Here is a 14,595-nt window from a genome sequence, read left to right as displayed (position 1 = left end):
TCTAGATTCTAATTATGCTACATCTAAACACAGAAAAACACATTTTTGACGACAATTTTGATATTCTAAATACAGCCATACAAAGTAGAAAATTAAATTTATTGGAAGTCATGGAGATTAACAAAACGAGACATTCAAATGTATTGCTTAACGGTCAATTAGATTTAATTAACTCTCCTTTATTGAATTTAAATTCTCACAACATTAATTACGGTTTTATGGTCATTTTTTGGTATATATAGTAGCAGGTAGTTTGTAAATATTACATTTGATAAAGACACGCTGTGGTCGAAACAATTGTGATGTCAAAATATATAATTTTGTGAAAATCTGAACTTTTAGTTCTTATTTATTTTTTAGAATATTTTTAAAATATTTAGATAACTTTATCTCTCTCGGTTCTGTAGAATTGAATTTGTAATACCCTTTAGTTGCCAATTTTGGCTACGCATCTAGGCATGAATTGTGCAATCTCCTTTAGATGGATGTCTGTGGTAACAACCATTCGATTCACGATGTTGCTGATATGTTCCTTTTCTAGCAAGGGAAAGTCAAAAATACGCAAGGTGCGACAACCTGAAGGTTAAATGTCCCCTAGCCCAGCTCTAACACTTAGTTAGTACTGATGGACGAAAAGGCTTGTCCTAATCCTTCCTGGTAGTAGTGAGTAGCGAATCCGCGTTTGTAGAGCTTTTTGTCCGTTCTATTACGCGAGAGCCGAACACCTCCCGATCAGTTAATTAGCTTATCGGGATTTATAATATCCACCTATCAGATTATCTGCGCAACACGTTACGTATTGTTAGGAGTTAATGGCAATTCACTTAATCAAACGTCTATAACTGGCATAATTTATACAATATCCGACCGCTGTAATTACATTCGTAACATGAATATTAATTTTACGGCGATAATGGCCGACGTTATCGACAGCTCTGGATAAGCGTATGCGCACCTTTAATCTTCGAAAAACCGTTGAAAATTTCTGCACCTTTACTTTAGAATCTTATAGAACATTCTAGTCCCGAATTTACAAATGAAAATACCCAAAAACAGAACGAAATTTACCTTTCTTGTGCACCAATCAAGAATTTTAATATAATTACTTCATACACAAAACTCTTTTTTAATCGATTCGGAAAAAAATTGATAATACTTAAATTTAAAACATTTAAAATACTTTGTTTATGAACGTCATTTTAGTCACGAGTTTGTTTGTGACGCTTGTAAAAGAAGTATTTATAATTTTCTTAAACAAACTCGTAGCTAAAGTGAATAACATACTATCATTTTTTATTTTATTAACCTGCTACCTAATTTCATAAGTATCCGACTTTAGGAAACTTTTTCCTCGTACGTGTTTGTGTTCCGAAGGCTTTGCGTTTCCCTGGTAATTCACTTAAAAACACTATCAAAGTTTAAAGTGAATCGAGGGTCTTTCCAATAATGGTGAGGGTATTAACGTTAGCGGCTGCCCTTTTACCCTCTCTATTAGAACCCTAAAAGCCTTGTACCGATGAAATATGATTTCGATAGTGCCCCAATTACCTGCGTGAGTACGGGTTACACTTTAACCGATAACTTGATCGACTCTTACGACTTCCTGAATATTTTATTAGGTTATTTCTCTTTTCGCGGCACAAATATTTAAGTAATATTTGCTCATGAAGTAAAAATAATGAAAAGAGGTTCAAATTCTGTAAAAACAGCTGGCAAAACGTTTACTCCATAGAATACAAAGGTTACTTTTTTTTCCACTTCGACGATGGATAGAACATCTAAAATTTTTGCAAAAAATGTTTTTACTTTGGTAAAAGAAAAGCACCATAATACTAAATCACTGAACAGATTATAATAACACAAAAAATTTGTAGATAAAATAAACCAATTTTTTATATTAATGTCAACACTTCGCTATCAACCAAACAGGAAAAGAACGTAGTAGAAACTCTCAGAAAATCCTTCGTAAAAACTAAAACACAAAGTTGACTAAAAAGCACAAAATTCAAACAATTGATAATATTTAAACAAAAATTGTTGAATTCATGAATTCAAAAACGAAATTTTCAAAATTAGAATATGAAAAGGTCTTTATGAAACTGTTATTTTCAACATTGACTTTATTTTAAATTATATCTCAGCGCTTCGGTTGGTATGTTATCAAGAGAATTGTAATAAAATTCTGTAAACTGGGTGCGACTGCTGGTCGACGGATTGTGACTGCTGGTTGCTGCTTCTTTATATTACGTTGCATTGTAGTGTGGACTTCTTCTAGACATCCGGTATATACTGATATTTATATACATGGTCGGTGAAGGAAAAATGCATCTTTGACACAATTCTATTTTTTTTGACCCATCAGATTCAACCTCCTCATGGAGATATTTTGAAATTTAGCCATGTTGAAAATCATTAAACAAAGTCGGATCTTAAAATTTCAAGTCAAAAAATTTATTGGTAACAAAATGACAGTTAAAACTGCCATTATTTTTTTTATCTATAAAATGTATGAGTACATACTTTATGACTGATTGCTATTAAAATAGCCTAATACTTCGCAAAAAAAATGACATGGAAAAATTCGGTTGCTTTGTCTCAGATAAGACAGTTTATATACAGCTTGACTTTCGGTCTATAAATACTAATCGACAAAAGCGGCTTTTAAGTATTGTGCATTATCTCGATCTAACTGAAAAATGCGCATTCCCTTAATTAATGAATAATTAATTGTTGTATTGTGTCATTTGAACATTTGCTCGGATTTTGCAATACTCAACATGTGGAAGTCAAAAAGTGAGAAATAATATTTATTAAAAATCAATTTAATATTATTTCCCATACAATTGAATACAACTGGGTTATCAATACAACTAATTCCATTATTTCTGTATCATGTTCTACATTATCCGATTGTAAATCAATACAAAACAGAATGCTTAGGTTATGAGAACCTTGAAACCTCTAATACCGTCTACGTCACTATGATAATTACGACTCAATAAAATGTTTTACTTCTGCAGTCAACTTCTTTAGTTTTCATTTTGACTATCATTGTCCTATAAATAAACTCGAAATCAATGCATCATTCAATACACTTTTTAGGACGGATAAGATTACAAATATTATACTTGAAAAACTGCAAACTAAGCTTACTTTACTGAATATTGGATATAGTATAGTGTATAGAAAAGGAAAAAATACTTTCTTATACTTTTAGTACGTAAGAGTATTTTTTTAGTTTTTTAATATAGGTCATAGAGTTAACGTTATAACACAACAGTTAGTACTTGAAATCATGCTTAACGGATGTTTTACTCATTAAACTTTAGAACGTGTGTCTTTTGGCTGTCCCACACACACAATTTTAATATAGTGGATATACAGAAAACTTAAATTGTGACATAATTGGCTATTTCAACGTAATAAAATATTATTCTGATTTTAATATGTTAATATTTTTTGTAGGTCCAGGTGAATTAAAATAAAAATTATTTTAATAAGTTTCTAACCATGAAGCTATAACTTTTTGTTGCATATTTTGTGAACTGTTGTGCTGATTCGGGTCTAAAGTCGCTCGTCGGTTGCAATTGCTCATTTTCATCTCCGATGCTGGACGGAGACTCACGAATCCTCCTGCGCAAGCCGTATTTATAATGATGGACAGGTTCAGTTGACGTCGAGACCTCGACTGGATTGATATTTGTCCCGCTTCGGAAAGCCTTGAGAAATCGATCGGCATAGCTCTAGCATTCCTAAGATTCGGATTCCAAATCGGGTTGAGTCTGAGGTTCTTCTACTTTCTATAGAGGTTATCCGGATATTTGTGGATGACGATTGACTGACTGACTGATGTTCCGCTGCTTAGAGCGTGCTGAACTATTGCAGACTCCTCAATCTGTAAAAGTCGGCAGCTTGCTTTATGCCCATTGAGTCTAGTTTCCATCAGTCTTTTGGTACTTGTAACATAGACCATACTGCAGAAAGATGGTAAATGGTATGCTGGATCTTTCTCGTAGGCTTGAAGAATGTTTTGATGTCGTGCCTTCAGAGGCCCAGGACACATTTTGTATGTATTTCGGCCAAGGTAGAATTAACACAATTACTGTACTAAACTTTCATGAATATTTTCTTTAACAGGCTAGGAATTGCTTGGCGTAATTTCTTTTAAAATATAGTTAGGAAAAATTTAAATTATTTAAATTTATCCCAAAGGTGGCGCTCGTAGGAAATTTTATTTATTTCAGTTTAGTCGCTGTTTTTTCCATCTACATGTTATAATGCAAAACATCTTGTATTTTTATATTTTCAAAGGCCTGATTCTGCTCAACGGTGACCTGAGTCAATAATTGTTTTACATTAAAAGCCCTTATCTGAAGGTATAAATAATCCACTTGAATTTAATCTGCTTCCTTGTTGATGTGCGTGTATTTGCTTACAATTGAAATGTGCTCCTGTTATCATCACGTGTTAGGAAACCTTAACAAAGAGAAATTTGACGCAAAGTGGATAATAATAAATACAATTAGATAAAATAAAAAAATGAAAGGAGAGCTAGAGAGGGACCAACTTGGCCTTTTTATATCAGATAATTTGAATTAAAGCCTAAAAATTCACAAGAGGCCCTTATACATACGTTATCGTCACTGATCTCGTCGAAAAATTAACTGGCACAATAGTAGACATTTTTAACATGAAGCCGACCCACATTTCGAAATTGCCGCCATTGTGCGAGTTGCATTAATACCGTTCACCCATAGAAAACGATATCTATTCTAGACCGCAAATTGACTATATGAAAAATTTCGTTGTCAATTTTTTCTTAGATGGTGTTGTTGATAAATATATCACAAGCAGAGAGCGATATGTTTATTTAATTCCAAACACTACAAAATAGAAAGGATCGAATCATAAAAAGTAACTACATCTGCTTAAAAATAAGAAAATCACAAAAAGTCATGAAAATATGTATGTGTTTAAAGACACAATGCATTGAAAAAAATCATGAGGTAATGGAAATTACATGAAAAATTTATTTTCATAACACCGGGAACCATGAAAATTCTTTGTTGACAGTAACAGATATAATAAAATGAAAAAAAAAACAGAACTCCGTTATTATTGACGATACAAAGATATCGTTTGCACATTATAACCCTACTTTCTTGCGATTTTAAAAATGGTATTGAATATCATCTGTAGTTTCGGAGCTAACAGGAATAAGTGAACAATTGGTGACTTTAAAACTTTTATGACATGAAAGATTTTGTAAATATTTTTTCAACGTTTTAACATAAATGAAATGATGCATTTAAAACTTGGATTCCAAGTTTGGTTTTGCCTGTACCATGATTAGGGCGAGAGTCCTAAATACCGATTTAATATTTTTTGCATACTTTAAATCCGTTTTAATTGCTTTATATAATAGTTCAATAAAAAATTTATTTTTGCGATGTTTTAAATTTCAACAATATTGAATTTTAGATTTACAAGGGATATATGTGTTTATATCTAACATTGCCAATAACCTTCGGGTAGAATGTCCCATGGAAATGACCTATTTTTCCTATATTACTTATTTTTGGCTATGAACAATACGCAGATAAAATTTGAACGTGCCTCAAATACAATTTCTCGTTTTTTTTTAAGCAATTTTGCACGTACGTTTTTAAACCAAACCAAATAATTTAGCTCATTTATTTATCACCTTTCAAATATTAACATCCGAAATAGGAGATACCCCTATACTGTGCTTTTTCATAGCACGTGAAAAGGTCAATAGTAATCACCAACTTGAACAAACTATTCCGCAACCTGAAGGATTGAATTATAGGATTAAAAATTTAACAATAAAAACAATGTTTATTAACTCGGTAACAAAAAAATATCACAGGAATGATTAAACTATAACAAGTTGGTTATCCTCTGCCAAGACTTCTTGGATAAACTGATCCCAGTCCGCTTGCCATTTGTTCATGGCCACCGATTTTTGATCATCCGTCATCGCGCTATATTGAATGGAGTTTATAGCTAACTGTTTCAAAGTGCCCAAGCCGTTGTCTCTGTGGGTCATCCCCATGAACGCCACGTACCAATCGTAGTTAACACCTTTAGTGCCCCAGATGGTCGGATCGTCATGACAAATAACAACTGGAAGATTGTTGGCAATGTAGTAAGTGCCCGGATGATTTCTAGCCTCGTTCACCAAGATCCCGATCAAATTGGAGATCGGACTTAGCTCGATAGCTATCCCTTTTTCCTTTACCATCTCCATCAAGAGTGTGTACTTTATAAGTGCAAACCCGTGTCCGATCCTTTTTGTGCCGAGCAAAATGGCGTCAAAAAGATTTTCGTCGGTGGGTTCGCCGAACCAATCGCTCTCGCCCGCGTGGAAAAAGAAGTTGGTTTTGTTTTGGAGCTGTTGAAGTTGCGGTATGAAATCTGCTAGCGGACGACCTGAAATATATCTTAAATTAAAATTTCGATTTAAAGAACGCGGGGTACAAATAGTTACCTTTATCTTCCTGGTCGGTCAAATCGAATCCCACCACAAAATCGGGAAACTTAGCTTGTAGTTCTAAGAAGTCGTCTATGTATTGCTGAACCACGGACTGATTAACGTTCCTGCTCGGTCCGTAAATGAATCTGGTTCCCCAAAAATCAGGAAAGTCGTTGATAAATTCCTGCGTCGTGTCGATGTAGAGCTGCATGAGTGTGTCTTTGTCGTACGCGGTATTGTTCAAGTCGTAGAGCTGTGGAAACAAACCCCTAAACTCCAAATACTTGACGTTGTCCTCGTAGAGTTCTTTTAAGGCCTGGTAGAAGCAGTCCTTGAAAATCGGCTGGTAGGTGATCAGCGGAATGGTGCTGGGAAAGGTACTTCTGAATCTATTCCAGACGTCATCCGTGTCGTTGTAAACGAGCTTCGGATTCCAAACCACCAAGGTGAGTTGACTTCTTAATCGGACATCGAATGTGGAACTGTTCTCTCTGGCGCTCGAAATCAAGACCCATGAGCTCGGCTGCTCGCCGGCATTGAAGAATCCCACTCGTATGTCGTTCGGAGGATTATCGAGAACGTATAAGTTGTCCGCATATTTATACGTCATGTTAAAGAAAAAGTCACCGGAAACCATAAATAGGTCGTGCGCGTGTAACGCGGTACCCTTCGGAACCTTTTTGATGAATTTGAATACCTCAGATTCGGTAATGTTATGCCTGACTTCGTAGAAGTGTTGGGCGACCAGAAATTTTTTTGGATTTACGAAACCTTCATCCAGCTCCGCGTATTTTAAACTCAAAAATATGTCGTCTGCCTCGATTTCATTTGGAGTGAGCTGTAGTTCGTACCCTATGCTTCTTCTTAGACTGACGTCGATCAGTAATTTCCTGTCAGCTTCGTAGTCGACGGCGGCGCACAACACCAGGAAGCAACTTAACACTACAAAGCCTCTCATGCTGACTGAAGATCAAAAATTTTCACAGCTTTTTATTAATTTATATAGGAACGGAGCACATGTTAAGCCGTATATGTTAAGTGATTTTAATAGATAACCGGACACAATATTATCAGCTATTGTTAGTAGTTTAAGTGGCTACAAAAATCAATTGTTTCGATTTGCTAACCTGTAACTGAACTAAAATGAAGCTGTATAGCAACAAACCGTTAGCTCCAACTTTGGCATTGAATAAGATTTAGGTTCAACCATCGTTTCCGTTACAAGCAAAAAACGAATGCTTTCCCTCATCTATCTCCATTTTATAGTTGGCTTTATTTCGGTGAAACTGGTGAGCGGATGTTTCTTTCTTCTTTATTTAACTGCAATTGTGAAGTACAAAATTTCCATCGATAACGTTAAGGCTGGTTTACTCCACTCAATTCTTATATGAAAATTGCAACACCAAGTGCTTGGGATGCTGACGAAGGAGATTAATGACAATTCGAATTACTTTCAAGAAACACATAGAAACGAAGAAAACTTAATAACAAAATTCTGTGACGCTTCTTATTTGCAACCGTCTCCGAACACGAGTATTCGAAGTGTTTTCGGAGTGCGAGCATTGAAGATGCCAAGTGAGATCTTGGCGAAACGTCTGCAAGATTCCAGTCGGAGTTCAACAAACGAACGGATGATATGCCGGAATATATTGTCATCACATTTTTCCATAAAAAATCGATGATTTGGAAAATACAACAGTAAGTTGCGCCCCCACATCACATTTGACTGTAACTCTTTATTTTGGCAAGGTATGTTTTTCGAGGTTATTCTAATCTTTTGACGTAAATGTACATCTTATATAAAATGTGGTAACCGACTCAGCCTCCTACCTGTCCTATCCCATATATATTCAATTGTCGATAAATCTGGTGCCTTTGGATACCACGGAAGAAGAATTACATAAGCTGGTCGGAGAAACGTTCTTGTAACTGAAACGGTATATGGTCATACTCAAAAATTGGAACTTGCAGTTGTGAGGTATCGCGTGAATCGACCTTTAATCTTGCATTCGCGCTAAGTATTCCGTGTCGCAATTAGTGGTCGCTTATCAATATCAATATTTTCGATTTGCATATAAAAACGTGACCGAAAATACGATCGGTGCCAATCTTAGCACGACAATGAGAATACTGATTTTCCTGGGCTATGTGCTTTTCTGCAGTGCGGACTATTTGTCCGACAGAGCAGACTTAATAGAGAGCAGTTTAAGCAGAAGCATCGGGAACTCACTTACGCTCACAGACGACGAAAGTCAGGTAAACGATATACTTATGCAATTGAAGCATCAAGAGTTAGATGAAGGTTTCGCGAATCCCAAACGGTTTTTGCCCGCTCAACCGTTTTTCGAAGTCAGAGACAACATCACCAATAACGAGGTGTTTAAATTCCTGAAAAAAATTCCCAAAGGCGCCGCCTTGCACGCTCACGATCTGTTCATGGTGTCCGATGACTTTTTCTTCAACATGACGTTCAAATACGCGGATAACTTGTACGTATTCGATAATCCCCCGAACGAGATACAAGTCGGATTCTTTAATGTCGGCGAGCAGCCGAATTCGTCGTGGATTCTCATTTCCGAAGCCAGAGCGAATAGCCAAACGTTCGATGCACGTTTGAGAAGTCAGCTGACGTTGGTCGTACCGAATCCAAAGGTCGTCTACAACGACACTGACGACGTTTGGAACAAGTTCAGAAGCACCTTTGCCACGTCCATGCCGTTGATTACGTTTCAACCTGTATTCAAAGACTGCTTTTATCAAGCCTTGAGGGAACTATACGAGGACAACGTGAAGTACTTGGAGTTTAGAGGAATGTTTCCGCAACTCTACGACTTGGAGAACACCACGTACGATCGCACTACTCTCATGCAACTGTATATCGACACCACTCAGGAGTTTATCAGCAATTTTAGCGACTTTTTGGGAACCAGGTTTATTTACGGTCCCGGCAGGAAGGTTAACAGTTCTGTCGTTCAACAGTACGTCGACGACATTTTGGCAATCCAGGAGCAGTTTCCAGATTTCGTCATTGGGTTTGATTTAACGGACCAAGAGGATTTAGGTTTGTATAATCTTGCAGTCCTGCTGCTCCTATATTGGTAAACCAAGGACGCATCAAATTTTTTTGTTCCAGGGAATCCGCTGATCGATTTCATTCCGCAACTGCAGCAACTGCAAAATCAGACAAACGTCTTCTATCACGCCGGCGAAACCGATTGGTTCGGACAGTCGTCAGACTTGAACCTTTACGATGCTATTTTGCTGGGCACGAAAAGAATAGGGCACGGGTTCGCCATCTTAAAACATTCCCTCCTAATGGAAATGGTCAAGTCGCAGGGCATAGCGATCGAACTCAGCGCCGTATCTAATTTGGTTGGCATTCTAGTCAACGAAGCTAGGAATCATCCGGCGAACTATTGGATCGCCAACGATCTACCGGTGGTGATTTGCCAGGACGATCCGACCATATGGGGCACCAAAGGCGTGAATTACGACTGGTATCTGGTGTTTATGGGGATGACGCATAGAGACAACGACCTCAGGACTCTGAAGCAACTGGCGATAAACTCTATCCAGTATAGCGCGATGACCGACGATCAGAAAAGTGCCGCCATAGATCAATGGCAAGCCGATTGGGATCAGTTTATTCAAGACGTTTTGGCCGATTCGTAGCGTCGAAAACACAATTTTTATTTTCTCATTAAAAGTTAATAAAACCTCGTTTATAAAGTGTTCTTCTTACTTTCTGACTCTAATGGAATGATAAAAGTATTTGCCTCATACCTATTTGGTAAAGGAACAAAATAATTTTGCACTGTTAAATGTCTTGGCAATTCTAAGAGACGAGATATCAGAATATCAGAGGGAGATTGCGCTTGGTTCTTAGGAGTTGAAAATCAATGTCGAAGATATATAGTAAGAGAGGAGACCAAAAGGGACAAGCGAGGGAAAGTGTAGAGGAAAGAAAGTTGGTAGTGAAATTTCATTGCGCCAATTGGATAGAAGAGAAAAGCAAGTACAGATGATGCAGGCAAGAGGCGGAAACCGTCGAACAAATGTTGAGAAAGCATGGGAACTGAACGAGAATTAAGGGTAGTTATAAAGCTACTGAACGGAAGGAGTTTTTGTCATTTTTTTTAAATTTTATTATTAAAATCAATATAAACATTATCACTATTATTATTATGTTAATGCGTCCTAATGTAATTTATCTTTGATTTGTAAACAGGGATCAGAGAAATATGGGATAAAAGAATTCTGTACTCGAATTCGATATCTGCCTTGATGCACTTGAGACGTGTGCAATAAATACATCGACTTTGATTTATTTATTTATGATAATGGAGCAGCGTACAATTAAAACATTAACAATTTAAAATTAAATTTTTCAACGTAAACAACATTTTTGCCCATAGAAGTTAGAATGAAAATTTAACTTCCTTGAGATTTTTTGGAAAACTTAAAAATCCCAGCCTATATATTTGTTTTTATTGGTAAAACATTATACTTTTTTAATTCTTGCTCATTAGATACGCAGAACGTTCGAATTAAAATAACTTACATACGTACAAGGTAATGTCAATTTTTTATTTACACAAGATATATACAATTGTTAATATTATGGATACTTATAAATTATAAACTTATCCCGACATATTAAAATTGTGAATTGTGCTACGTAATTAACTGAATATGTTTGTCGTATCTAGAAGTTAGCCTCGGTTACTGTCTCGGTGAAGCAAAATCGTCGCCGAGGAGGTCTAATGTGGAGGCGGTTGATTTTTTTAAATTTTGGTTTGTTTTGGTTAGAATTTGTTATGGCTTTGGTTATTTGGTTATTTGGTTATTTTATTAAGTTCTAGCAAGTATGGTAAATAAATTTAAATTTTGCTCATTTTGCGCCGATTGATTTTTTTCAAATTTGATGGATTTTGGTTAATCTCTGTTGTTGCCTTGGTGGTGCTAAATCGTCCCCGAGGAGGTCTACCGTGGAGGCGGTTGATTTCTTTCAATTTTGGTTTGTTTTGGTTAGCCTCTGTTATTGCCTGGGTGATGTCAAACCGTCGTGGAAGATGTCCATTGTAACAGCGGTTGATTTTTTTCAATTTTGACTGGTTTTTGTTACCCTCTGTTATTGTCTTGGTGATGCTAAATCGTTCCCGAGGAGGTCCACTGTGGAAGCGGTTGATTTTTTTCAATGTTAGTTTGTTTTGGTTAGTTTCTGTTATCGCTTTGGTGATGCCAAACCGTCGTAATTTCTATTTTATCGAGTTCAAAATAATTAAATAATTTCAATTTTCTTTGTGCTAAGGGGCTATATCGTTATTTAACCATAACGATACTTTCCAAAAAAACTTGAGAAATCCTTCATTTGAAAAGTACACTCGCTATATTGTAATAAAATTCAGAATGATAATAAGAATTGCTTCATCATGATATACATAGATTTTTACACATGATTGTTTTCACCCTACGAATATTTTCCTTACACCTACGTATTTAAAATCGAATAAATACATGCATAAAAACACTTCAAAATTGATAAGAATCAACAAACAACAAAGTATAATTTACATTTTACTTTCTAAGCATTTTGCTTGTTTCTGATATTAATCGCGTTAAGCTTGTTACAGGATTAGCTACTATAATTTTTTTTGGCATAGGGCGAGATCATAGAAGGGCCGCTTTCCGTTTTTCTTGAATTCGCACATTTTTATATTTTCTAAAAAAAAAACGTGAAATCCCACTTCACAAACTTTTTACAAAACTCGTGCTTTTTTGGCAAACCGAATTATGAGCTTGCAATTTTTTACCAAGACCCTATTCACACATTTCTTATAACATTTAAAAAAAAACAAGTGTGAATTTCGTTAAAAGTTTTTAAAATCACACTTTTTTAGTTCGTAAATTTATGTATATATATATATATATATATATATATATATATATATATATATATATATATATATATATATATATATATATATATATATATATATATATATATATATATATATATATATATATATATATATATGACTCAATTTTCTTAAGCAATTTCTTCAAATATCTGTTTTTTGCAAAAAAAAACTAACACTTACAGTTTCTAACAAAATATCGTAAAAAATATTTTTTAAAAATATACACTTTTATAGCAAGAGCTTAAAATTTTGTAAAAAAATGTGAATTTATCACACTTTGGTAGAAAAATGTAAAAATTTCATCGAAATCAGAACGCGGTTTATGAACAGCCATTCGCAAGGCAAGTTTCAAAAATAATTATTTCTTATCGATAAGGAGGAAAGTGTTAATTGTTCTTTTTTCGCACGTGTGTTCACTGAAAAAGATAATGTTCAAAAAATCTCGAGAAAGCGCAATAATTCGGTCACCGCATAGCAACAAATTACAATGAGATAAAACTTTTTTCAAGAGTCACGAAATTAGAAGCAGTTTTTGAAAGGCGCAAAATGTGAACAGTATAATCGCTGTAATAGCAATTTTTCATAAATTGTAATTGTTGCAAAGTGAGCAACGTACACCTACCAATCTATTTTTACGAAAAAAAGAGGCAAAGTCCAAAGTTTATGGAACGGCATAGGAATAAGTTCTTTCCTTCCTGTGAAAACCCGTACCAGAAACCTCGTGCGAGGTATCTTGTGCTTCCAGTGAAGTTTCCCATCAACTTTCTCACGAACTATGAAAAATGGAAAAAAAAATTCTCTAAGAGGCTACTGTAATACTATTTACAAATCTTCTGATTGTTGATGAATTTAACTTGCTGAAGTTTCGCCAGTCGTCTTGTAGGCTTCTTCGGACGTTAACTGAAACTGATTCGCGTTCTACTCTGTACCTGCTTATATATTGTTTGAGGGAGGGCGGAAATAAAAGAGGAACATGATCGTCTCGGACCACTGAGTCACATATTGGTGTAAGGTTTGTTTGCTTATATTCCTATATAGAATCTCGGACTTTTCGTTTTCGTTGGTAGAAGAACTGTACGAATTATAGTTTCATGGAATAAATGTCAAATTGTAAAAAATGCAAAATTTGATGTCCGGTTTCGTGATTGTGTTCAGCAACTGCTGATGAGTTTATTTATCGTAGTTTGAGCCTAGATATTTTTCGTCCGGTCTCTCCAATGTATTATTTGCCGAGATGGTGTAAGATTTTTTTTAAGTTGACGATAGGATCCGTCTGTACGAATATCTTGAATTTTCTCCTGATATTTACTTGTGTTCACGACCACCACAGCATTTCCTTTATCTGCAGAACTACGATGTTGGGATTAGATTTTAGAGATTTTAGAGCAATGCATTCAGGCTTTGCAATATTAGATTTAGGGGGTTTGGATTTTTTAAGGATTTTTGCAGTTGCAAATCGAATTTCATTAGCTGTTCGGAATGGCAGTTCGTTTATTATAGACTCGACATTTGCACTGATTTCCTCTTTTGGGATAATACGCGGGGCAAGGACGAAGTTGCAAGAACTGATTTTCCGTCTTAAATAGTTCGTGCGATGATACATTTACCACAGTAGTAATTGAAAAGTTGCGAGTATGGAAACGCTCCGTTGATGATAGTTTTGGTATTTAGCCTCATGGTTAGCTATTTAAAATCCATACACCCTAACATATTTTTTACCATTCAATTGGAAACTAATAATAATCTCCCGTTCATAGATATTCTTATTAATAGAAAATCAGACTTAACATTGCGTCATTCTGTTTTTGCAGAAACCTACGTACACAGACCGATACCTTAATGCATCAAATGTTTGATAAAGACACGGTGTTGTCGAAACAATTGTCATGTCAAAATATATAATTTCGTGAAAATCTGAACTTTTAGTTCTTATTTATTTTGATAAATGGATCTTCATCCAGTAAAAGCCTCCTCAGTTCAATAAGCAACCCAACAATCTTAACCGCTACCATTCACCAATATGTGAATCAGTCATCCGAGACATCGGTACAAAGGTACAGGCTAGAAAGCCAGACAGTTAAGCTCTGAAGAAGCCAAGAGGATGATTGACGAAACGTCAGCAAGTTCAATTCATCAACAACCGATGCAGGAGGAATCCAGAAGATTTGTAAATAATAA

The 14,595-nt window shown here is 35.4% G+C and overlaps 2 protein-coding genes across 2 annotated transcripts; one reads left to right on the top strand and one right to left on the bottom strand.

Annotated features, from left to right (window-relative positions):
- Positions 1 to 5,896: 5,896 nt before the first annotated feature.
- Positions 5,897 to 7,454, bottom strand: LOC132698643 (adenosine deaminase 2-A-like). Its single transcript, XM_060664837.1, has 2 exons — positions 6,512 to 7,454; positions 5,897 to 6,453 (listed from the first exon to the last, which is right to left on the bottom strand). Exons 1-2 carry the CDS (start codon positions 7,452 to 7,454, stop codon positions 5,897 to 5,899), a joined length of 1,500 nt encoding a protein of 499 aa, XP_060520820.1.
- Positions 7,455 to 8,618: 1,164 nt separating this feature from the next.
- Positions 8,619 to 10,211, top strand: LOC132698344 (adenosine deaminase 2-like). The gene is made up of 2 exons (XM_060664346.1): positions 8,619 to 9,557; positions 9,630 to 10,211. Exons 1-2 carry the CDS (start codon positions 8,768 to 8,770, stop codon positions 10,166 to 10,168), a joined length of 1,329 nt encoding a protein of 442 aa, XP_060520329.1. The 5' UTR covers positions 8,619 to 8,767; the 3' UTR covers positions 10,169 to 10,211.
- The last annotated feature ends 4,384 nt before the right edge of the window (positions 10,212 to 14,595 follow it).

Source organism: Cylas formicarius, unplaced genomic scaffold, assembly GCF_029955315.1.
Source record: "Cylas formicarius isolate icCylForm1 unplaced genomic scaffold, icCylForm1.1 PGA_scaffold_2__14_contigs__length_35257938, whole genome shotgun sequence".
NCBI classification, from domain to species: domain Eukaryota; kingdom Metazoa; phylum Arthropoda; class Insecta; order Coleoptera; family Brentidae; genus Cylas; species Cylas formicarius.
The sequence above is the reverse complement of the archived record's forward strand: the minus strand, read 5'-3'. Positions and strand labels throughout refer to the sequence as shown.

Bases quoted from the DNA above. Each gene is read 5' to 3' on its own strand.
- LOC132698344 (XM_060664346.1), top strand. From the start codon at position 8,768: ATGCAATTGAAGCATCAAGAGTTAGATGAAGGTTTCGCGAATCCCAAA. The intron at 9,558-9,629 runs GTTTGTATAATC...TTTTTGTTCCAG, and splicing joins AACGGACCAAGAGGATTTAG to GGAATCCGCTGATCGATTTC.
- LOC132698643 (XM_060664837.1), bottom strand. From the start codon at position 7,454: ATGAGAGGCTTTGTAGTGTTAAGTTGCTTCCTGGTGTTGTGCGCCGCC. The intron at 6,454-6,511 runs GTAACTATTTGT...GATATATTTCAG, and splicing joins GACCGACCAGGAAGATAAAG to GTCGTCCGCTAGCAGATTTC.